The sequence below is a fragment of the Saccoglossus kowalevskii genome, chromosome 4 (genome assembly GCF_978046115.1).
Source record: "Saccoglossus kowalevskii chromosome 4, keSacKowa6.1, whole genome shotgun sequence".
NCBI classification, from domain to species: domain Eukaryota; kingdom Metazoa; phylum Hemichordata; class Enteropneusta; family Harrimaniidae; genus Saccoglossus; species Saccoglossus kowalevskii.
Window position 1 is genome coordinate 22,391,604 of NC_140644.1, and position 26,965 is coordinate 22,418,568.

General features: G+C 34.2%; 1 protein-coding gene across 1 annotated transcript in view; it reads right to left on the reverse strand.

Moving 5' to 3' along the window:
* Positions 1-13,888, reverse strand: part of LOC100375669 (teneurin-3-like) — a 52,350-nt gene extending 38,462 nt beyond the window's left edge. The window contains exons 1-2 of the mRNA XM_006815537.3: positions 13,584-13,888; positions 7,315-7,577 (exon numbers count right to left, since the gene is read on the reverse strand). Coding sequence (XP_006815600.2) covers positions 7,315-7,577; positions 13,584-13,672 — 352 coding nt within the window. The 5' untranslated portion in view covers positions 13,673-13,888. The remainder of the gene's footprint in view (positions 1-7,314; positions 7,578-13,583) is intronic.
* Between the last annotated feature and the right edge of the window lie 13,077 nt (positions 13,889-26,965).

Genomic DNA, 26,965 nt, shown 5'->3' on the forward strand with positions numbered 1-26,965 from the left:
CTTATTCTCTATACAGTTGAATGAAGAAACCGCAATGCATTATAAAAAGCAATTTGTAAACTGCAATGCATATTGGGTAATATTATAGCATATAGACACTATGAAATGCAATTTGTAAACTGTAATGCATCATGGGTAATATTTGAGCATCGTGCAATATACAAAGGCAATTAGTAATTCGTCAGGTCACAATCTAATTGTAATGCAGTGCATCATGGGAAATATGAACTATGAGTATTGATATCAAATAACTTATTTGTGATTACAATAACAATTATATGCTGTGAATCATACTAGTCGTGACCAAGGCACACAGTAATGTCAAGGCTTTACATTTGTAATTTGGGGTTACAATCTATATTTCAGAAGGTGCTAAAGATTAACTAGCTTTAGTTACTGCTTTGAAAAAAAAATGCAACGATTGTGACGATTTAAAAATATATATATCAAAACTTGCTTCTGTAATCCGCCATTAAGCAGCACTCAAAACTCAGAAAGATTGATCGCACAGAGAGCCAGTCAGTGATGTATTGACGTCGGGTTTACATGATTAGTTCAGTTAGTTTATCTCAAAGAACGGACAACACAAGACATGTAGAATCATTATTAGCAATGCTGAGAGAAGAGTCAGTAATAAACTATGTACACGTGACGGGAATATTAAGGTTGTGCGCACTTAAATTATACCGTAAACAGCAATGTAAGTATTAGGCAAGCAGGAATTAATATTTATTTATAATTTAAAAACAATGATTTACTAGTTCTGGAGGAATCACAAATATGCTGCACACCATTGTGTCTTTTTACTAAACTATGTAAACAAATTGGCTGAACGAATTTTAAGATATGTATCTACTCAACATCTCATCCACAATTCAAATGCGGTAATCCTAATGCATTATGGGACATATGCTAATGAGAGTGAGAGTACGTAGAGTTATGCAAGTTCAGTGAAACAGACAAACTGAAAACAAGTGCGTGAAAAGAAACTACATTGTGTCCTGGAGCGAAAAACGATACAGTGACTGCTGGATTTCTGTATGATCAAACGGCCGGGCAATCAAAGAAGAGAGATAATGAGGGAAATGCTAGGAAATTGAAAAGCAACTGTTTGGAGCAATCAAAGCACTCGATGAAGTACTGAATAGACTCATAATTACACTACATTTATCATACATTCCCACGACCTCGTGACTTTTTCTCCCCATTTCCCAAAGTATTATCTTCTTGTTTTTCGAATTCAATTTTCACACTATAGCTCCGAGGCATGTATCGGTCTTTATTACAAAGCTACTTTACAACTTCAACACTGTGATATCATCAAATATTTATATTCAAAAAATATGAGACCGTACTTCAAGGTATATTCTTGCTATCTCTCAAAAAGTAATTATTTATGAATGAAATCAGATTCAGTATACATCTTATTTCGTATGAGCGTACTAGAATTACCGACTGACTGTACGATTAGCGTCATAAATAAAACTTACACAACGACAAGCTTCACAAATTAGCGAGGAGTGTATCAATGACAACATGGTTTTAGGGACAAACCAAACATATTGTGGGGAATTTCTTTTTTACACGTATCTTATCTTGTTGACATTAAACTAGGTCAGTATTATTAAGAGCTGGTGAAAACAGCTAAAGTTGAGAAACTAAACACAAACAAACAAACAAACTAAACTTTGAAGTAATCTTGTTACATTGTTCACTAGAGTTTCAACAACTATCCCAAGTACAGTTTTCTGTAAGTTTCCACCGTTGTTTTCACCGCGATGGTTGCCAGGCAGTTAAAATACCTGGATGTCCGCCCGAGGATAAGTCTTTGGTATAATCTATTATAATGATGAAGCCAACCATGCTAATGACTAACTAAAGAACACATAACAGTCACAATACAAGTAGCATCACCAACATAGTTTCACCTAAGCATTTTTATACATTTTCTTATATTATTTTTTATTTTTTTTAGATAAAATGAATAAATTTTTCATTTTTTCTTGTTCAAACCTCAAAAAAAAAATGATTTAGGTTTATTTCAGTGACAAAGTTGTTTTTAGCACTCATAGTGTTTAGGACAATATCACTCTACACAAGGGAGTTGAATAAATGATGACAGGCTTTGTGGAAATAAAAATATTAAGGGATTGTATTTGAAATTACGCCATGCTTCTATCGCTTAACAATAAATTACTTTTGCGGGCATCAATCCTCACTGACCTCTTGACCTCGTATCACAAATTTATGCTGTGTGAATTACAATAACTGAAAACTACATCACTTTCGGATAATTCGTTTATGTGAAAAATACACGTATCAATTCCAATATTTCTAATTTGAATAATGTGCTTGTTTTTTTCCCATATACATCTAATCTAAATTGTAACTTGAGGCGGTGCATAAAGCAGATATTGTTATCTTCACTAGACTTTGTTTCATTTCAATAATTTGTTTAATTTGAAAACAAAAATTACTTTAAAGTACTGATAGATAATCCATATATTACTCATATCTATAATCCGGATTTATTTCTTATCAATATTCCGTATAAAATTGAATACACTTTAAGAATTTCACTGACTGCCGAAGCCGTCGTTTTCACTTATATTAATTAGGCATTTAAACTACAGGGGCTTCTTTGTAACGTCGCTGGAGCCAAGAAAATTAAGGTCATCACGCTCACTCGGTGTTATTCTCGGTTCTTTGCAGCGTTCACTGAACAGTCTGCAGTATATAAAACTAATGTATGTCTGATTTGCATTCTGTGCAATGTGTTTTGCCATGGTTGGAACAGTACTTGCCTTAGCATGTATACATTGTGTACTATCAGCCAATTCAAAGAGAATTATTCTAATCTGACAAGTTTGACTTTAAAGGGACAGCAGCCACAAACTTTAAGAATATTTGCCATTATTTCAGTTTAGAGTAAAACATTCCCTACGTTGTTGTGGTTATTGTGGGGTACTTATTATCAAATTGCTATAATTGGATAATAATCAAAATCAAGCGAAACTCTCGTAAGCTGCCCATGCACCGATTGTAATATAGCTCAAGGACCCAATTGTACATCGTTGTGAGATCATTTTAGCGAATCATTATAATCTTTTGGGAAATGATAAGATTTCGGTGAATATGGTTATAATTCAACACTGGACAAATGTATAATCACATTAGTGTGCACTGTTAAATCATGCGTTAAAAATAAATGAATAAAAATACGAATGTCCCTTGAGTAGTTGATGGTACAATACTGTATAGACTGACATTATGCTTTTTGAAGTGTGAGTTTTAAAAAAACTCATTGTCATGCAGCACACAGTCGAATTTTGTGTGAACGAACAATGTATATTTGATACACATCTAGTACGTCGCATGGGACCCACACCAAGCATAACACAGTGCGACACCCTGGATGATTCAATGTTTGTAAGTTAGGGATTTAAAAAATTCCATCTCCATTTTGAGGTTTATAGTAGTCATAGTAACCAGCATCTTGCAATGGGAATTGCATTGTCATAATGGAGTAATTCCAAGAAATTCAGTTGCCATTGTACTGCAGTGTCTTACTAATTCCTAATTCACAAAACACAAATTTAACGACTCACTTCTCTAACTCCTGCATTTTCTGCATGCTGTATTGACAAGCGAGTCAAATGATCAAGATGCAACCAATAAATAAATCAACCGTGAATACATTTCAATTGCCACAGTACAGGGATTCTGTAGATGACAAGATTGTGAAACTCGTAAGGTCACACATCTTGGAAAACACCGCAAATGATTCTTTCCAGCTTTCAATGTGATTTCTGCATCCATTCATCACTGATTATTGAAATTCAATGCAGTCGTTTCACACGCTCAAAAAATAAAACAGTGACCAAATCATCACTATTCCTCTTTTATGCTTTTAACACATTGTTTAATTAATTACAAATTTATCGCTAGCACCATCTTTTGTTGATAATATCTAAATTAGAAATGAATCGCCAGCATGGCCCAGTCTGCCAGAGTCTATGTTCATACAACTTGCACATTTTAACACATTAGTTTCCATGCCTTGTTCCCAAGCTGCCTGGATGAAGCTACATGCTAACACTCAGTGAGAAATAATACTATTGCAAACCTTTATGCAGATATAAATTAAGAAATGTTCATTAACAAATAGCAGAGGACATTTGATCTTATTTTTAATCTTAATAAGCTTAGTGCTAAGGTATAAATTTTTCTTAATGCTAAAACAGCCTGGGCTAGACAATTCACATGAAATTTTTAATGATCAGATAATAAAATTATGAAATTTTTAACAGTGGGATAACAAAATTGGGATTGAAGCCAGCTTTTTTTGTATGCAAGTGCAAACATGGTGTATCTCAATGACTGTCCTCGTCTATTACTTGACACAGAGTGAAAGAATAAAACATTGATCAATGAAAACACAGTAGGTCAAGAGATTGACCCGGATCCCATTATACTTGATTAAGTTCTTTTATTCTGATGCCCAAACCTAATAATCAAGACTCGCCTGATTGCAGTAAGTTATCATTATCTCTCGCAGTATTGGACATTTTGACGTCAGACGTGTTTTTTTTCATGTCGTGATTTATCAAACTGAGTAGGCAAGTGTCACTGTATTAGTGTGTATAAACTCAAATAGATTTGAGTGATTGGCAATTTTTTTTTCTTCAAAAAATATAACTAATTGGTATTTAAGTTAGTTTGCGTCTAGACCCTAGAGAAGTGTGAGGTCAATGGTTTGTATCAAAAATAAAAAAAAAAGATGACGAGATAACTATGTTTGTCAACTGTCCTAGTATGACTTGAATTTCTCCACCTTGCACATGCACTTGTATGGGCATTCATCAGTGACACTAGGCATACACAGGTGGCACTGGGCATACATGAGTGCATTGGGCATACAAGAATGGCATTGGGTATAGATGGCTGCATTGAAAATACAAAGATGGCATGGGAAAGAAGAGAGTGACATTTGGGTATTTACCAGTGGCACTGGGCATATAAGGATAGCATTGGGTATACATGGGTGACATTGGAAATACAAGGATGGCATTTGGAAGACGAGAGTGACATTTGGGTATTTACCAGTGGCACTGGGCATATAAGGATAGCATTGGGTATACATGGGTGACATTGAGAATACAAAGATGGCATGGGGAAGATGAGAGTGACATTTGGGTATTTACCAGTGGCACTGGGCATATAAGGATAGCATTGGGTATACATGGGTGACATTGAGAATACAAAGATGGCATGGGGAAGACGAGAGTGACATTTGGGTATTTACCAGTGGCACTGGGCATACAAGGATAGCATTGGGTATACACGGGTGACATTGGGAATACAAAGATGGCATGGGGAAGACGAGAGTGACATTTGGGTATTTACCAGTGGCACTGGGCATATAAGGATAGCATTGGGTATACATGGGTGACATTGAGAATACAAGGATGGTATTTGGAAGACGAGAGTGACATTTGGATATTTACCAGTGGCACTGGGCATACATGTATAAGGATAGCATTGGGTATACATGGGTGACATTGGAAATACAAAGATGGCATTTGGAAGACGAGAGTGACATTTGGGTATTTACCAGTGGCACTGGGCATATAAGGATAGCATTGGGTATACATGGGTGACATTGGAAATACAAGGATGGCATTTGGAAAACAAGAGTGACATTTGGGTATTTACCAGTGGCACTGGGCATACAAGGATAGCATTGGGTATACATGGGTGACATTGGAAATACAAGGATGGCATTTGGAAGACGAGAGTGACATTTGGGTATTTACCAGTGGCACTAGGCATATAAGGATAGCATTGGGTATACATGGGTGACATTGGAAATTATACAAGGATGGCATTTGGGATACGAGAGTGACATTTGGGTATTTACCAGTGGCACTGGGCATATAAGGATAGCATTGGGTATACATGGGTGACATTGAGAATACAAGGATGGTATTTGGAAGACGAGAGTGACATTTGGGTATTTACCAGTGGCACTGGGCATACATGTATAAGGATAGCATTGGGTATACATGGGTGACATTGGAAATACAAGGATGGCATTTGGAAGACGAGAGTGACATTTGGGTATTTACCAGTGGCACTGGGCATATAAGGATAGCATTGGGTATACATGGGTGACATTGGAAATACAAGGATGGCATTTGGAAAACAAGAGTGACATTTGGGTATTTACCAGTGGCACTGGGCATACAAGGATAGCATTGGGTATACATGGGTGACATTGGAAATACAAGGATGGCATTTGGAAGACGAGAGTGACATTTGGGTATTTACCAGTGGCACTAGGCATATAAGGATAGCATTGGGTATACATGGGTGACATTGGAAATTATACAAGGATGGCATTTGGGATACGAGAGTGACATTTGGGTATTTACCAGTGGCACTGGGCATATAAGGATAGCATTGGTATACATGGATGACATTGGAAATACAAGGATGGCATTTGGAAGACGAGAGTGACATATGGGTATTTACCAGTGGCACTGGGCATACAAGGATAGCATTGGGTATACATGGGTGACATTGGAAATACAAGGATGGCATTTGGAAGACGAGAGTGACATTTGGGTATTTACCAGTGGCACTGGGCATATAGGGATAGCATTGGGTATACATGGGTAACATTGGAAATACAAGGATGGCATTTGGAAGACAAGAGTGACATTTGGGTATTTACCAGTGGCACTGGGCATATAAGGATAGCATTGGGTATACATAGGTGAAAATTTGAATACAAAGATGGTATGGGGAAGATGAGAGTGACATTTGGGTATTTACAAGTAGCACTGGGCATACAAGGATGGCATTGGGTATACATGGGTGCACTGGGCATACAAGGATGACATTGGGTATACATGGGTGCATTGGGCATACACAGGTGGCATTGTGATTGGCATTGGATATATGAGAGTGGTATTGGGAATACAAGGGTGAATTGGAAATACAAGGGTGGCATTTGGCAAGCAATGTTTGCATTGGGTATGCAAGGGTGGCATTGGGAATACAAGGGTGACTTTGGAAATACAATGGTGGAATTTGGCAAGCAATGTTTGCATTGGGTATGCAAGGGTGGCAATGTTGATACAAGAGTGTGGTTGAGTGAAGTTTCACTTGTGTGATTTTCAATGACAATTTTTTTAGTGAAATTAAGGCAGTTTACAATAATTCGTAATAAAGACAATAATTCGTAATAATGCAAGTAGACTTGTAAAAAACATTTGCACCTCCACAACAAATGATATAAATTAAACTTACCTATAAAGTAGGCGACTGTTGCTGCAAGAAGTAATGTAATAAACATGAACACCACTGCCAGACACTTCCAATGACAGAAACCGCAAACTTTCTGTAACTTGCTTTGCTTCTTCTTACTGCGCTTGACTTGCTGTATCTTTGCACTCGGTCGGATGTCGTTATGCAGCGCCCTGGTGAAAGGAGGAAGGGCAACAGTTGTGGTTGCCATGGTAGCAGAAGGATAATCTACCTGGCTGCTGCGGACAGAAGGAAGAGGAAAATATCTAAGGAAAAGCATAAAGGAATGAGAGGATGTTAGAATGAGTATGAAGTTAGTACAGCCATTATTAAACAGCACACAATGTTAGTACATTTTTTTCCGGCCAAAAATAATTCCCACTATATAAATAATTTTAGAAAAAAAGTTGTAGCTGTATTTCATATACACATTTTAAAAAAAAAAATTTAAATATTGTTTTTAATAATAATTTGGAAAAAAAATTTCAAAAAAATATGCATAATCAAAGAAAGCTTAGAAAGAACTCCCATGTGCTGAGAGTATTGGAGACACATTAAATATAATTCGAAATTACTTAGCTGAAAACTAATTATGCAAATCAGAAAATTAATATGACCAGATTTGAGTGTAAAACTAATGAGGTCTGCGCAATGTAACAGAAAATCTATGTCTCCAAGTTTAATTGAAATGTGATTAGAACCAAAAAATTATGAATTATTATGCTTATTAGGGAATTAATATGAACAGATTTTTACCCCAAACTAATTAGGTTTGTACATTGTCCTAGAGCATCTTTGTACTAAGTTTCATTGAAATGGAATAATTAGCACCGTGAAAACTCCAAAATTTCGACCCCTCTAAAAATTTGACCGCCTATTTATTTGCCGGGTTTCGGTGTTTTATTTACCTCCAAATTTTCGACTCCACTAAAAATTGCCGACTCATTCTTATTCGAAAATTGCGACCAGTTTTAGTTTTCCCCCAAACGAAAAAAAAAACCGATGTGAGCGTTCAAACGGGACCTTTCTCAAAGGCATGAATCCGGGTTTCTGATTGACTGAGAGATTTTTATTTTATTGGTAACGAAAATATATTCTAAATAAACGAAGTTTCAAATAAAAACGAACACAAAAATCTCGGCATGCTGCGTTTCTGAATTGTTGATTATTACTGTACTCAGTAGTGATTATAATAATGTACACAAAATAAATTTGTTGAATGGTTATGAAATACAAATAAAAGTCAACTTAGTTTCATCGTAAGTGAATGATTCCGGTCTCGTATAAACGTTTGATGCTGTAGGATATCCGCCATGTTCTCTTAGGTCAAATAGGTCAAATCGCTAATTAACCAATCAAAAAGCTGGATGTTGCGAAAACGGCATGATTTTTTTTAAATAAAAAAATTAGTTGTTTTTAAAAAATAAACTGGTCATCTGAAGAATAATTTAACATTGTTCACAGTGATAACAGCTCATTCTCGAAAGGAAGCTTACCCGCTCACGCTAGTCACGATAAAAATCATACTCGTGTACTCTTGAATAGACAGACGTCAATGACTACGGTAAAACTTAGACTCTATTTTAGCCGGCAGGATTGATTGAAATGTCCGAAAAATGACGCCAAAATACACCTTAAAAGTCCCATTTTATTTTCTTAAATCCCATTATATTTTTTAATCCAAGGGCGAATTTACGGCAGAATTTGGTCCCTCAAATCACCGGTACGGTGCTCAAATAAGGGACACGTGAGCTTTGATTCTAACCGGATACATTGCACTGGGTCGGGGAGATCGTTTGCTAAACTTCCATGTATCTTTTGTCCAATGGGTACCTGTACTTCGAACATTCGCAAGTTTTCCTAGGTAGTGCGAGACAGCTTTGTCTTTTGACCTATTAGTTTTGTGCTGACCTCTTCTCCGCGTCTTGATGTTTTGTTTTGCTTGTCATAATACTCACTGATTGATGACTTTGTTTAGATTTTGAGTTACAACTTGGCCACGACCTTTGCTTTTACCGTGAAACATGAGGAAGTTTACGTCAATTGACGGACATTGCATTTTTTAAAAACTAATGAAGCACACTGTCTATCATCCCCATTTTTTTTTGCTGATTTCTATTCTGAAAAATTCGACTGTCCGAAAATGCACCTTAATTTTGACTCTAAAAACACGTCACATTTCTAACACAAATTATTTAAAACCAGTCGAAATTTTGGAGTTTTTACGGTACTTTAGATATCAGTGTGAAAGATTAAAATTGGTTAATTATGCAAATTAGGTAATTAATATGTACAGATTTTAACCCACAATTATTCAGGTCTGTCTATTGTCCTACAGCATCCATGTACATTCATTGATATGTGATGTATAGTACCTGAGATATCAGTGTGAAAGTTGGTTAATTATGCAAATTAGGTGATTAATATGCACAAATATTTACCGGAAACTAATTGGGTCTGCATAATTCTAGATTCATTGAAATATGATGATTAGTACTTTAGATATCAGTAGAAAAGCTGAAAATTAATTATGCAAATTAGGTAATTAATATGCACAATTATTTACCCTAAAACTAATCAGGTCTCTGCATAGTCCTAAAGGATCTATGTACCAAGTTTCATTGAAATGCGATGATTAGTACTTGAGATACCCGTGGAAAAGCTGAAAATTAACTAATTATGCAAATTAGGTGATTAATATGCACAAATATTTATCGAAAACAATCAATCTCTGCATAGTCCTTGAGTATGTAAGTACCAAGTTTCATTGAAATGTAATGCTAACTACTTATATCAAATGCTGAAAATTAATTAATTATGCAAATTAGGTAATTAATACGTACTGATATTACCATAAAAACTATCAGGTCTGTGCAGTGTCGTATGACATCTATGTACCAAGTTTCATTGAAATGTGATGATTAGTACTTGAGATATCAGTGGAAAAACCGAAAATTGACTAATCATTATGCAAATTAGGTAATTAGTATCCACGGATTATTACCAAAAACTAATCAAAACCTAGCATTAGTTCAGAGCATCTATGTACAAAGTTTCATCAAAATCCAATGAGTGGTTGTTTAGATATCAGTGGAACAGTCATGGAACCACTAAAAAATAGCTAATTATCATGCAAATTAGGTAATTAATATGCACGGATTTTTACCAAAAATTAATCAAATCTGCGCATATGTTCAGAGCATCTATGTACCAAGTTTCATCAAAATCCAATGAGTGGTTCTTTAGATATCAGTGGAACAGTCATAGAACAGCTAAAAATTAGCTAATTATCATGCAAATTAGGTAATTAACGAGCATGGATTTTTACCAAAACCTAATCAAATCTGCGCATTGGCCCAGAGCATCTATGCACCAAGTTTCATCAAAAACCGATGTATGGTTCTTGAGATAGCAGTGGAACAGTCGGACACACATACACACATACACACACACATACACACATACACACATACACACATACACACATACACACATACACACATACACACATACACACATACACACATACAGACACACTAACTGCAAAGACTCCCATTTTGTGCTTCGCACATGGGAGTCAAAAATGAAGAGCAAAAAAAACTTTTTGACAATGAACTAATTTGTAGTTTGAACTATTTTCTTTTTCTTATGATCATGTGTCGAACTGGAAATAGTATAAACCAAATTGTTTTTGGTGGAAAAATTAATATATATGCGAGTATTATTAGAGTAGAGATGAAAATTATTAGCAAGAAATTAAAGTAATTCTTCTATTTGTTGAGTTTGAAGCATTTATTTTATTAATGCATCTCTACATCAATAAAATAAAATTGAGTACAGTGACAAGTGGGACATGACTACGATTGGTCAGCGTCTTTTGTGTTGATGGATTTTATTAGGCTTTGATTAAAAAGTTTCTCAAAATATTTCTTTTCTGAACAAATCTAATTTTCACAACATATATTTTTCAATTTGAAGCCAAAAAATGTATGTCAAAAAGAATTTATAAAACAGATGAGAATTTAAATTGGTATACAAAAAAACAGATTAATTGCACACAATGCAAGTACTCCAGCCAACAACGATTTTACAGATGAGCATGCTAATAGATTAAATACAGTAATCGCCAATATATGTATTATTCGTGTCACATTTCCTTGTCGAAATTAATAAATAATATAATGTATATAAGAATAATGAATTGTGGCTTCAAAATACAGTTCCTTATGAATATTTCATTCTTCCTATATTGAAAAATTATATTTCTTTCCGGTTAGAAACAAGTGACTCAAATTAATATGGTTTTGTTTTTTACATTTTTTTTTTATACATGCATAAGAGTTTGAAGAGTAATCAAAACAAAAATATGAATCAGCTGGCTTCATAATCCTAACCGAGCGAGAATGAGAAGCCTTCATCACAAAAACACATGTCAGTGGCTCAAAGCACGAACATTTTATTACTATTTTGGAAACTAAGGAAAAATCAAGATCGATTTCACATTCAAAATACCTCCTTCGCATGCTATCCATTGTTAACAGTTTCTGAGTACGAAAATGGTAAAATTTCTCTCAAACACAAAGTGCCAATAAAATGTTGAGCAAAGTGGAGGGCAATGAGGTTAATGAGTTTTCAGTAATTCTCAAACACGAGTCAATTTGTAATTAATTTATGTTGCTAGGCAACATAGATAGTAGTATGGATAACAGAGACTTAAAATACAATTTTTTATGTAAAAAAAAAAATTGATTAAAAGTGTCAGGTGCAAGGGGTAAAGAATGCATACACGGGCCGATTCCTGTGTACACAAAAAACATGCAACATGATTCATTTTATGCAGCACGCGTTATCAATTTGAGTCGTGGAAGACATAAAACCAAACAGCGGAGCCAAAGACATAGCGTCAAGAATCGTTAAGTGTATTTGGTTAAAGAGGGGACCCATGTGTAATATTCGCTAAAATGCCTAAATTGCCAACGTATTTGGTCCGGTATAATGTAAAAGCTCACACATTGGAGAGATACTAAAGATCGAGAATGGTAATTTGTGCATTTGACAGTAACCACTAATGGGAAAGTCGAAAACCAAATTAGGAATTTCAGTAAACATCGTGCACACATTGTAACTGTCCAATAAGCTTCCCAGCATCTCACCAAATAAAGTATGTACTATAAAAATTGTACAACCTGACCACACGTTGGGTGTATTATGTCACATGCTGTAAAGTCCCTGCTCATTTAGCTTGATGATACAACTGGAGTGCTGTGCTGCTCTTTGCAAACTTGAAAAAGGGATCTGATACATTGGGTGCTTCGTACTCATCCACTTAACCTGTTTAGTTTTTATTGGAATGTCCTGTCTAAAACTACAAATTATCTTGAGGTTCCAAAAACTTCAAAGCTTTGTTCATACATTAATACAAACCTACAGGCACTTAATTTTCTAGAGACAGACTGCAAATGATGTCTTTTTAAAATGTGTGGAGTTAGTCTTGCAGAAAACAACTGTAATCATGTTAAAGCAATCATTATTGTTAGCTGCAGAGCTGGTCACAATAACAACATTGTACACCCAGTGTTGTTTGTACAGTGCGGACAACAGACAGTTCATGAGTGTCACATAGAATCTATTCATCGTGGATTATCATCTAATACGTTACTCCTCGGGGGTTGATTCAAACGCTTTAATCACTTTTAGCGACAGAAGAACACTGACGGACTACGCCGGCTCAGAGTATAAATAAATTTACAAGTGACGTGCAATAAGTGAAAGCATGATCCGACTTGAAAGCGTTTCAGAGCCGGGATTATCGCGTTCTCCGCTGTCATTATTTTTAGTTGGTGACGAGATTAAATGTATCACCAAGGAAATTAAAAACATGTCAAATACGTCAAAAATTAGAGCATTTTTGTTTTGGACAATTTAACCTGCGATTTCAATATCCCTTCGTACGCAGTTATTACTTTCTTAAAAAGCTTCTAATGATTTCTATTTAAAATGAGGTACGAGTCTTTGTCAAGGCCCTGCTGTGAAAACTGATGGTAATTTGCAGCTACAGACAATCAAATCACTCCAGGAACTTTCCTATTTTCAATTGGAGACTAATTTCAGAATTGATTTTCTCTTAAAAGCAAGTAACTTAGTATAATTGCATCAGACTTTTCAAAACACTGACATCAATACACAGCAACGGCCCTGTTCAATATTATGAAAAGGCCCATCCTATGCGAATGGGTCATTCTATTTGGTATTTATAGGGGTGCATTTCTTACCTTTCTTCTTGCTGCATAGTGTTCCGTGGTTGCCCTTGTAAAGATTGTATACTTTGATAGGTCCGATGATCAGTTTGTGGTAACCCCATAGTGTAAGTGTTTGGTGTGGCCGACGTTGCCAAGACAGGAGCAGCTGGAACGACAACTGGAGGTGGTAACACAGGTGATGGCACGGACGTGCTGAGAACTGGGAGATTTCTCTCTGGCAATGGAGGAGGTGGTGGATCAAATCTTGGCAGCGAACTGGTGGCCCCCGATGAACGGCTTGAATGACTTACAGGTAGAGAATTTGCCGGTCTGGGCAGATTTGCGGTCTTATTCGTACTGGGCAATGTGCTGTTATTCGTGAAAATATTCACACCTGGTGACAAAGCGTAAAAGTTCAAATTAAAAAGAGAGAATAATCATGGACATGAGAAATACAACAGGCTACGTGAGGTGGCAAATGTGTTTGCAACACACTTTTAGGACACTGTTGGCACATGACATCGCATTAACCGTCCGGATGACAAAGAAAATTAATTTCCTGGTGTGCATTCAATATTGTTTGCAAGTGCCTGGTGGATCAAATATTTATAAACTAAATTTTTAAAACATTGTACTAGCTTGAATTTGTAAATGATGTAAGAATTTCTATTTTTAACACAGCTGGTCCTAAAATTAAATTTCAACCCAAACACATCCCACCCACCCCATCATACCCTACCCCCAGGTGATACAGTATTAAACTATGTTTAGAGTTTGGGAAATGATTTATATGGACCAGTGAATTGGATTTGAGGCACAATTGATTTAATTAAGTAACACTAAACTGGCAATGAATTCGTGGCTCCATAGGAATTCAGAAAAACACAGACATACATGCTGCCAACCAAAGTGCTTGTCATAATAATGCAGCGGACATTTTGTATAATTATTTATTTTTGTTTATTGCCAATCTTAAACAGGAATATGCAATTAATCATTCTTTTGACATTCATTTTGTTCGGTCATAATTCCCACTTTCGATACATAATTTTTCAATTCGTTATGAAAATGAAAACAAAATTAGATTTGAGCATATCAGGGAAGAGTTTCACAATTATTCTGATAATTTCCAACTTTATGAAATTTGTTTTCCTTTTGAATTTTTGCGATATTTACAATGAGTAGTTAAGACATTTTATTATTTATTTATTTAGACATTTATTTTTAAACAGACATTTAAGTACTAAAGCATGTATTTGTAAAATCTTTGAATCTTCTGCAAAGTGACACAATGAAATGTAATACGGAGGACACAAGAGAGATTAATAACTCTATCAACAAAATCTAACAATGTAAAATATGTATGAGGTAATTCCATTTTTAATCAAATGTAAAAATATTGGGATAATGGAACTGCATACCCTCGGGAATACCAAGGTGGGCAATGTAACCCAATACCCCATTATTTAACTTGGGGGAAATGGAAGATGGTTCTACGTTGTTTCAATCGCCTGCTACCCGGAAAACAAATTTTACAATAAAAACTCAAAAATAGACAAATAAAAACTATGTTTACTACATATTACAAAAAAACGTAAAATCATAATAATATATCAACTTGGAGACCGATACCACTCTGAACTGGGGAAATACACACAAAGCGCCTAAACCACTTGACAATTCTATATCTTTAAGTTTACACAAATACTTATCCCAGTTTCATATTTTACAAACAGACGCTTTCATTATTTAAAAATCCTTCAAGCGTAATTTCCCCCCTTTTATATAAAAAAAAGTTACAGAAAAAGTCATCAATCAAACTGAAACAAAAAGGGGGCTAGCCGGTGTAATATCCATGAGACGATCTAGGATCCATTTACAGAAAGATCCATCAACTGAGCAGCATGCATAGAAATGACAAAACAAACAGTTAAATCTAGAGGGAGTACAAGAATTTACAATTCAGTTATATAGTTAAACACAAAATTGAATTTCCCATTCCTCGTAGTAAATTGATTCGAGTATGAAACTGACATCTTTTAAGGTCAAATAATACTTTTTTTTTTCTCTAGCCTACTGTGATAACAACAAAGTATTCCTATTACTTTGTTGCAAAACACAAAATAAAATAATCCCCCCCCCCGCCCGCCGCCGCTAACAATACATTTCAATAGCGTAGATTTTTGTCGATATCATGTTGATTTGAATTATTCAACAAAACTACTTCTACTGCCTCATAATATGTAATAATAACAGAAAAACAGGTTATTAGATACTCTTACAATCCTACTATTGTCAACATTTATAACATTACCATTTAATTAATTATAATGTTATAACATTACCATTTATAACATTTAATTTTCATAGCAAAATTTTCATGAGCCAAGAAAAATTTCCACATTTTGTATCAGAAATGCAGTAATATTGTATTTTACTTGGAATTCCATTTTATTTGAGAGATTAATCAGCAATAATAGAATTCATTGAAAATATTGGTTTTTGTATAATCTATCAGAATCAACTGAAATACACGCAACATCACCAACAATGTTTTCATTCAAGGAAAAGTATATTCTGGCTTAAAATAAATATTCCAAATTTACTACAGAATTTTTTCCCACTAGTACGATATTTTGTCACATTTTATACAATGAAAAAATGAAATGTATGTGATGTCAAATTTTGTCAGTTGGCATGTAAATTGTCATAAATGTTACAGAAACAGGAAAAAAAGTCTTTATACAAACAAGAAAACACAAACCAAAAGAGTGTTAAATAAATTGTGTATAAAAAATATGAGTGCGGGACATTTTGTTACAAAGCAGTTTTCTTTTCAGTATTAAACACAGTACTGTAAATAGTTCACATTCCATACATGTAAATTGTGCAATTCCCCGCTTACCTGTGTTTGAGCCTGGAACATAAAAATTGCCTGATGTTGTTTGTACTAAAAAGTTGGGCTGGAAATCATCTTCAATTTGAGACATACGAGATCTGCCTGCACTGGGCAGTAGTCTCATCTCACTTCCATTTAAACTGTAGGGACCTGTCATGGAAACGCAAATAATTCATTTCACACGATTTTTTTTGTCCTCACGAGACAGAAACAAAAACAAAACAAAACAAACAATTAAAAAGCATGCAATGAATTACTCATGCTTTTCTTTAAAAAAAAAAAAATATATGACAATTGTGTCAAAATATTAAATTTAATAAATTTAAATTTTTCCGAAATGAATAAACAATGTAAAATGAATATGATCCCCATGACAAGTCAGCCTCATTGTGGGAGGTGCTGGGAAACCATTACAATACTAATATCAAACACAGATTTTATTAGCTAAGTGGATGTGGTTATTGATGAACGGTTAATTGAAAAAAGACAGAATGCACATGTAAAAACTGAAGAAGATTTGTTATCTGATATAGAAAAAGAATTAAAAAAACAAGATTTTAAAGAGTTTTTAAAAAATGTGGAATGGTATTAGCTTTGTAATGGTTGATAAGTTGATGTCTATATCGCAACGGTGATGGGATGAAGTGGTCATGACGATATTATTACCTGTCTCATGTTGGTCACTAGAATCCCGTCCTTCTTGCTCGGTTTCTGTTAATGTGAGGCTGCTCCGACTACTGCCAATGCTGTGTGCCGAATCATTAGAGTGCGTATCCCATGGTTTATTCTGGAAGGGAAAAGTGGAATCCATTTTGAGAGCTGGGCAGCAACATTGCGGCAACACGTAAAAACTGTTAAAGCCAGAATCCCCGCTTCAAGATCTGTTAACTTCAATCACCAGTCAGCGCATGCATAATACACTCAAAATTACATATGCAATTCCAGCTTTTGATTGGCACAAATTACATATGCAAATAAAGACTGTGGAATGCACACATGTTAGTCCGCTACAACACCGATTAGGGAAGTGATCACCCAACTTCGAGATTATTTGAAATTGTAATAAAAAAAAGTCCCGTGAGGGGTCAAAGGTTACGGGAGGTGAGATCAGGCTGATTCTGAATGACAAGTATGATAATCAAGTCTTCTGTGTAAAGGAAAATAATAGTAACCACTGAAGTGAAACAATACTGTGAATAGAGAGAATGCCGTCATGGGAAATTTGTTAATTACATTGTCAATATGAATTAGCAGACATATCTTCTGTATTAACAAACGATAACAGAAAAATATGTGAATGGTCTCATTTTAAAAAGCCAATGAAATCAATCAATTTTATCCAGTTGCTAAGCACTGAAGAACATTTAATGAAGTCACAACAATGTGACTGCACAGACGGTAATAATAGTTGTGGTAATGTAATGGTACGAAATACAATGAGAACAATGCATTGTGCAAAGTATCACCGTAGCATGCAATTGTGGTAATAACGGCTTGGTTGACTACAGAGAGTTGATTAACACCAGGGATTGAACTTCAAAGAGGCAGCGAAGACAATTGCCTCGATGTCCAGCGAGATTACCTGGATACCCTTCAAGAGATACAGATTTCCCTAACATTATTCCTATAAGCTAAGGAAATTTTATAAAATATTGCCTAGAAATGGGTGCACTTTGCACTACAAAGTTTGTAACCACACTAGTGAAATAAAAGCTATTTTTAATGATTGTGTTTATAGAGGATGTAACAAGCCTCGGTTGTTTCCGTGGCAATTGTTCTGATGTTAACACCAGCGGAACACACCCAAAATTTGTCAGTATTATTTCTTTTTTCTTTTTAAATTCAATGATTATAATTATGACAACAAATGTGCATGCATTTTATCAGTATATGCCAATAATTTAGAATACTTTTTGTTTATTAAATTTGAATTTTATGTTGATAAAGAAAACTTGTACTTGGATACAAGTCTGAATTAAAACCATGCAGATTACAATGCTGAATATGGGTCAAATAGATGAACTTGATCAAAATAGAGTATATATAATAGTTAGTCTTTCTAATACCACTCAAATAACACTACATTCTCATGCTCTAACATCAGTTATCAGTGATTGCAACTCCATTACTACTAATTACTTTCTGACATCCAACACGTACACACACAAAAATCAACGAAATGGGAGATTAATATTTTTCATAGGCCAGATGTTCACTCTCCCAGGTGTGTTATATTTTACTGTTGGGCTAAGTGAGATTTTCTCAGATAAGTATATTTTACCAATAAGCTAAGTGAGCTTTTCTCAGACGAATATATTTTACCGATAAGCTAAGTGAGCTTTTCTCAGATGAATATATTTTACCGATAAGCGAGGTTATTAGCAGGATAGGTGTGCTTTTCCAATATGTGTTAGCCTTTTGACAAGCCAGGCATGTTATATTTTACTGAGAAGCTAGGCAGGCTTTATTTTTTTTGACAACCAAGGTATGCTTTCTCAGATGTCTTTTCAACAAGCTAAATTAGCTGTTCCAAGTATGCTACATTTTAATGAGAAGCTAGGCGTGCTTTCCCAGGTGCCTTATATCTTTTTGAGACAGACTAGGTATGCTTTCTCAGATGTTTTTTCAACAAGCCAGATTAGCTGCTCAAGTATGCTACATTTTACTGAGAAGCTAGGCATGCTTTCCCGGGTGCCTTATATCTTTTTGACAACCTAAGTATGCTTTCTCAGAAGATAGCTGTTCTAGGTATGGTATGCTTTATTTTAATAATAAATTATATCTGTTTCCCAAGTTTTTTTAATAATGTTTATTAAGCTAGGTGTGCTTCCTATTTCATTAAATAATTTTTCAAAAATATTCAAAACTGTATTTTACTTATGTAGCACCTGCTAACTCGCATATTAAAAGGCCGTCAAAATAAAGCCTATAGAGTTATCATTCTATGTGAAACAAAAAAGATCCATCCTGTATGAATATCAAAAGAATTTACATAAAGATTTTATTTATGACAAACTAAATCTAGCTCTACGCCAAAAGCACTCCATTTTCTTTCCAGCAGTTTTTTTTTTTTATTCTTGTCAAGAATAATAAGCTGATCAGGTACATCACTTACTTGGAATATACTCGCAAATAAGACAAAAATAAACAAATTAACTCGTCAATTTTTCACCCGCGACATAAACTGTTGATATTATAATCACTGGATTGATTATTTCCTCCCAAAAAGACTGTCCCTAAACAACGCTCATCAATTTGTGGATTAGGACCAACTAGACTGTCATTCTGTATGCTAGCCAATTCAAATCACTGACATGACCACACAATAAATATCTCCATGGCGACGACTGTTGGGGATAATATCCTCTCATCTAGACCGGGTTGGATTTCACCGTTCTACTAGCGTACAATACATCCATTAAATTCTCTCCTGTGATGTCAGAATTTTCTTTCAATAGAGCTGCAGCAATCAATTTACGCAGGGAAAACCAAACTGTCTGGATTGATTTTAATATGCTTTATTCCTAGACCGACAAAAAATTGGGAAATCCAGGAATGGAATTCCAATTATCCATGAGTGCATACGAAAAACTATACACACTACGACAGAATGTTAAATTGAATTCTGTTAAAATGCTTTCATCATCTGCATATTAAAATATTGATTTCCAAATAAACAAATTAAAAGCAGTCCATTGTCTGAATCCTTGTAATTAGAACTGACACTAAAACACACAAGCAATGAAAGTAGGAAAAGTAATTATAACAATCTTCAGCAGTGAATATTTCATAGGATTCTGGAGACGGGGCAGGATAACTTGGATATTCTTGAAAAATAGATCCTGTGAACACTATTGAATTATAGAATGCCCTGAAAATTATGGTTTTAAAAATATAAAACAGAAAATCCCAGCAAACTCTGGGTACATAAATGACAGGTGTGTGTCAATGGCCAAAATAAGTCTCATTTGAAAGATCCAGCATACAATAAACAAGTGTTCATTTACAAGTGCTTCTTTAAAATGCACTTATAATAAAACAAATACGATACAGTGCATGCTTGCTTTTCAGGTGTTCAATATCGGGCCCATGCAATTGTACATTTTGTATATTAGTTTATAATTGGTGGGTTTCTCGAGGGAGGATATTAAATCAATTGTACTTTTTTGTTTTTAATACCATGATTATGAATAAGACTTGTATTTACGTTTTTGAACAAAAATGCAATGAAAGTGATACTTAATATGTACTAGTGATGCTTAAAACGTGGAGTTGGATTGGCCGGGAAGACAACTGAAGTGTAAAGCAGGAAAAGAATGTTTGAAATTCATCTACAATTACAATATAACACAGTGTACGTGTATGTTTATCTATACTGTGAAAGCATACATGCTACTTTTCAATTCAACAACAAGCTTTTGAAATGTATTAAGTTTTCGTGTGTGTCTGCGTACGTGTGGAGGAGAACGAAAGAACCCATTCCTACACAAACTAAACGAGAAAGCCACGATGGTTGTGCACAAGAAGCAGATCAGCATTATCATCAGTGGACTGCCGAGTAGGGCTACTTGGACATCACTCTGATGTAAATTACCTCAGGTCTAAATCTTGGATATTATCCAGTTTATTTGCAACTACATGACATTAATATAGCGACATCTGTCCATTTGGGAGCAATTGATAGAACAAGGTTGGTTTAGTTGCAGTAAATAATGCAACATACACTCAGAAGCAAATTGTACGTAAATAGCTGCAATCTAAAAATGACTTCTGCTATTTGAACTACAAGTAGAAGAATCCAAAGGCTGTGTTCATTGTGAGCTTAGACTCAATTTCAGATTAAACTGCTGTTTAAAACAATTAACAGAATTAAAAATTAAAATTAAAAAAAAATAAGAAAGAATCTTAATGGAAATTGTTCTGGAACAAGGCCACATGAAAAACACTTTGCATTGCGGTTAGTACATGTAGATTAGTTCTACTTTAAATATGGCCAGAAGCAGAGATCTTTACTCCCGCAGAGTATAAAACCTAATACCGGTAAGTAAAGATGACTTTTCAAATCATTCTAGAATATAATGCAGAGTGATAAGCTTGCTATCGAGAACACATACAGAGGTTGTCAAAAAAACAAATAAAGTGTTTCTACTATAAATCCGTTTCTCTTCCAACCTCAAATTTAGTTTTAATATCTCAAGTAGGAATTATTGTTTATTATTTCTTCATCATAATTACTTCAATTTTAATATTAAGTAACTAAAATTAACAAAAATTTAAAAATTGAAGAAAAAAAAAATACGGGAAATGCAACTTATTTGCAAAACCAAACAAGGTTGATAACTAGAAGCCATACAGAGGTTTTTGAAAACTGAAAATTAAATACTGTAAAATACTTTTTTCGCTGAAAAGCATTTTTAGGTGTTTTGTATGGAATTTATTTTCACTGATTTCTGACGAGTTGAATGTGAAATATAGGAATAAAAAAAAGGGATATTCGCTGGATTTTATTTTCACTGAATCATTTCTTCAGCGAAAATAACAAAAATTATTTCCAAGCAAAAAATAAAGTATTTCACAGTATGCAAATAAAGCGTCTAGTGAGGTCATACACCATAGACAGGGGAATTGTTCTCACACTCTTGTATACCCTCATATAGTTCGTCACTAGAGGGCAGCACAAATGTGAACAAATAATAGGGGTTTATGAAATCATTGTGAATGCGCTTCTGTTGTCACTTCAACTTTACATATCAATGTAAAGAGTGCCACATTTATATACCATACATTCATTCTTATAGCATAGTTATTTTTGATGAAAAAAAAACAATACCATATTTTACTCATTTATTTTTTTTGGTGATATTCATTTCTTTCCAAATTTGGTGTCAACATAAAATATTTGGTACACGCATTATATTACTGTGGGTCCCATATATTATATTATATATATATATTTTTATTTAACTTTCCACGGTAATACCGTAATTGCTCTATTAGTATTCCATTGTCAAAATAATTAATACACCACCAAAGAAAGATGTACATTTATTGGAGATGCACTTCTAATAGAACTAATACGATATGCGAGATATGGAAAATCTCAAATTTCTATTGCTTTTTGACTTTGGGAAATTACGTCATTGCCATCACACTCGATGTTAACAACTTTGTAGTGAAAATAAATTTGTGGTTTCAAATATAAAGTAAAAAATATAATACACCACATTTAATAATTACATTTGGTAGAGTAGTGTAGGGTGCTGGTGGCATGGCTGTTTTAATAAACGTTTATTAAATAAAATGGTATATATATCTGAATTATAAATTACTGCAATTGTGATATATTCAATAATTAAATTCAAATAATATTGAATCTTCATCATTAAAAAACATGAATATACTGTTACAGCAAACTCATGAACTTTTGCATTAACAAGAAAAGACTTGAAATCAGTAATTGCTTTCCGACTAATTCTCATTCAGCTCTAAGCAGCTTACAGAACACTAAAGATTTAATTCTTTAATTTATTGTCGCCAATTACTGCTACATTAACATTTACTTCTACAGTCGCAAATTCTGGATTTTAACTGTAATTTTATGAAAATCCGGTCATTTTTACTTATTTGTGTCTATGAACAGCTAAACTACTTTGCATCGCATCTGAAAGATGTAGAAAGTGTTCACTGTCGCATACTTCCTCCACTGTAATGCTTTCCAGATTGGTTGCTATGGGTATTTACATAGCAACAATAGGAGTTTGAGGTCACATTCAGATACTTCCTGAACTTAATGGGATTAGAAATCCTCATCTGCATTATGCTCAGTCGTCAAATGGTAATAAAAATTACACTTTTCTAATAAAAGAATTATATTCAAAGGTTTAAGTTCTAATGGGAATAACGTGACACGGTAAAAAGCAATTACATGGTATGTAAGAAAAACCATTATTTGTTTTCTATAAATACGGTTTTCTATTATTTTGTGGATACTAAAATATAATACTGAATGGTCTGTTGTTTTCTATTATAAATTACACTCAAAAATCACACCTTTGGGCAAAAAAATGATGCAAACTTGAAGGCTGGTGAACATGATCATTGCTCGTATTCAGTCACCATAATATGGGGGAGTTACACCAAAAAACAACATGTGATAATAAACAATTTACAAATAAAAAGAAAATACTTTAGATTCATCAGGATTTTGGTTGGCAATTACCTAATAGAACTGTAAATAATACAAGCAGAATACATTTTCTGATTTTTTTCAACTAATGGAATTGTCTTCTTACCACAAAACAACCAACAAACAATTGAACAGAACATTTAAAAAAAACAAAAACTTACCTTTAAATAATTGTCTACAACTTTTAGAAGCTGTTCAGAACTGATACCATCCCCGTCGCTTTCCACGTCCCCTTCTGAAGCGTTGCTAAAGAAACTGGCTCTATTGTCGTGGTAACAGCACTGGTCTGTGTCTTCATTAGGTGTCACATCTGTTAAGGTGCAATCCGTAGCTATCAGAAACAGAACAGTCGGAAAACAATCCGAGGGAAAACACCAAAGTGACTTATGGGTAAAGCCGAGGGATTGCGAGTGGTGGGAGGGAGAATGCAATAAATCAGTGCTGCCAATATGTGATTGATTCGAGTGCAGCAATAAAAAAGAAAAGACAAATTATGTACTTTTGGCATTACATGACTGAGTTTCCTCGTCTAAGTACATAATCAATGATTTGAGAAATCAACGTAAATGCAGCCATTTGACGTGGAAGGTAAGCAGTTTGAGATAGCAGGCTATGAAAGGATGCACGGGAAGATGAACTAAAAGATAATGAAGAGAGGGATAACAGATAAGATGAAATACATGCAGAGTATTTGAAACCGTGACAACATCATCATTCAGGACCTGAAAAATTACTCCATGCATAGAAAATTAAACTGAACAGCCAGAAATGACAAACATGCTTCAAGATATAACATCAAATATTTAAAACAACATCAATCTACAGTTTTCGTCTTACTTGACAGTCGCCAAAAATAACAGATGATAGTCCTCGATGTTTCATCTTTATTGCACAATAGCGGGTTAAATATTCCAGTGAGAAAGGAAGTTGTCTCTCAGGCCTTATACTAAACTAATGCTAAAATATGTCTTCTATGAATAATACATTGTACTTTTGTCCCTTGGTGGTCGTCAAGGTAATAAAATACTAATTATTACTTTACTTTGTCAAAAAAGTCTGATAACAATTAATTCTTAAAAAATAATCCCTGGTAAACATTGTGAAAAAATTTCCATGCATCACAATTTTTTTTTCATAAAAATACATCTTTTTTTTCGTGCATTGATGAATAATTTTATTAGCTTCATTTTTGTTAATATTTTCATCAAAATTTGTCAGGGTATGGTTATTTCTGACTAAGAGTAAATATTAGGCAGTACCGTAGTCGATGACACAGCTGCACACATGTTATTAAAGTTGGATCTGACTACCCAACTGTAGACAACTTAATTTCATGAATCAAATTTACCAAAAGTAATTTTTTTTTTTACTCAAATTTGCAACACTGTATTGTTCCACAATATTCACTACTATTTTCCAGGTGACATTTTTTTGCCATTTCTGTGGTCTGTCACTTGTGTTATTTTTTATTCAGATTTCAGTACCAGTTGAAAATTTTGCTTTGATAATTCCCTGCGAATATGTGCAAACTGCATTATTATTCAATGCAATCTAAAAATGTTTTTTTTTTTTTGAGTCTTCATTTGATGGAGATGAGAAATTAAAAGAAAAATAACTAGTAATTCAAAAGTCTGCACACATTTTTTTATTATTCTCCAAATTGTGACCAATATTCAACAAAAATCATCATTATTGCCTTTTTGAATGTCATCAATCATGTTATTTTAGAGAAAGCCATGATCTTAAAAAAAAAAAATTTTATTGGTGTTATGAGATTACACGTGTACACCCACATTTTGCAGTAAAATCATCACTACTAATTTACAGCAAAGAAAAAATAATCGCCTCGACTGAAGCAAGTTTAGAACAAATTTATTTATGACAGATATAGTATAATAAACACTAATGCATATGTCAAATTCTTAGCTGGATTAATTTTAAAATACGAGATGAATAAAACCAGCTATCGGTTAGTGTATATGAATTATGAGTTACATGCGTATAAGATGAAATAAAGCATTATCAAGTATTGTAGACACTATATTAGAAACACATTAGGTACATGGACAATGTGGCCTTAAGCAACTCCCTCTGAAATTAATAAAAGTAAAGTACCTGCGAACAATCTCTCGTAAAATAATACGAGTAGCTCTCGGCGTTGATCACAATTATAATTTGTAATCAAATAATAAATCGGATAGGTATAGTAATACTCATTAATATCTGAATTTAAATAGTGTTTTGTATTTGTACCACGTGACAAGAAACAGAACCCCCCCCCCCACCAAAATATTGAATATAAACTATTTTGATTCAATGCATTACTCCAGTAGTGCTGGTATTTTTAGATTGACATACTGATTCAATAGAAGGCACCAGCTGTTCAGAGGGATGACAAAACATACATGTATTATCATATACATTAGATAGTTTGAGCAAGGACGCATACTGAATGGCTCAGAACCCACTGAATTTTCAACGAGTTTAAGCGCATTAAAATCCACACTTGACTAGCAAGATTACTATAATATGATTTTTAAAAATATTCTTTTCATATCGATGCTGTTAGCAATGCCTGTAGATGTAGCAGTGAAAATGAATGCAAATCTCACAAAAGAACTCAAGTCTAGATGACTACGCAATGTTTAGTGTATTATATCATCAATGCCTCGGAACTTAGAATGACAGAATAAAAGAGAAAATGTTTGATCTTTACACCTTATCAGAAGATCATAGAATGAACTAAAGCTGTCAAAGCATTCAACGTTGTCATCAGTCAGTGCAGGTTTTTCTATCCGTAGTTTTTTTTTCCTTCTAACTAACTACTGCTATCTCTTTCACAGTAAAGTCAGATAAAAACTAGCATGGGAATTACTGACAGCGACTTAGGTTCCACTTAATGTAAAAATACAACACTGCTGAAATTCTAATGGGTGCCAGACGATCCCATGCATAAAAATTCCATTCAATGTTTTTTTTTTTAGAGAAGTCATGGCTGTCAGCGAGGGATTACCCTTTGCGTCCAGGTTCCTCTCTTTTATTACATCTACTAATTACCGTGAAGTGTGACTTGAATCTCTAAACTCGGTTTACTTTTTATTCTCTTAATTCCCTAAATTTGATTCCCAGCAAGCATGGCCATTTACATGCTAATCTGTTGAGGACAAATGTATCAGAATACACATGGTATGATTGTAAATAAGGTATCTATGCAAATATCACCTCCTAATAAGGGATGCAGTATGTAAATATTTATTTGCAACACTTCTAAATCGTTTTTTTAATGCAAATATCACCTCCTAATAAGGGATGCAGTATGTAAATATTTAT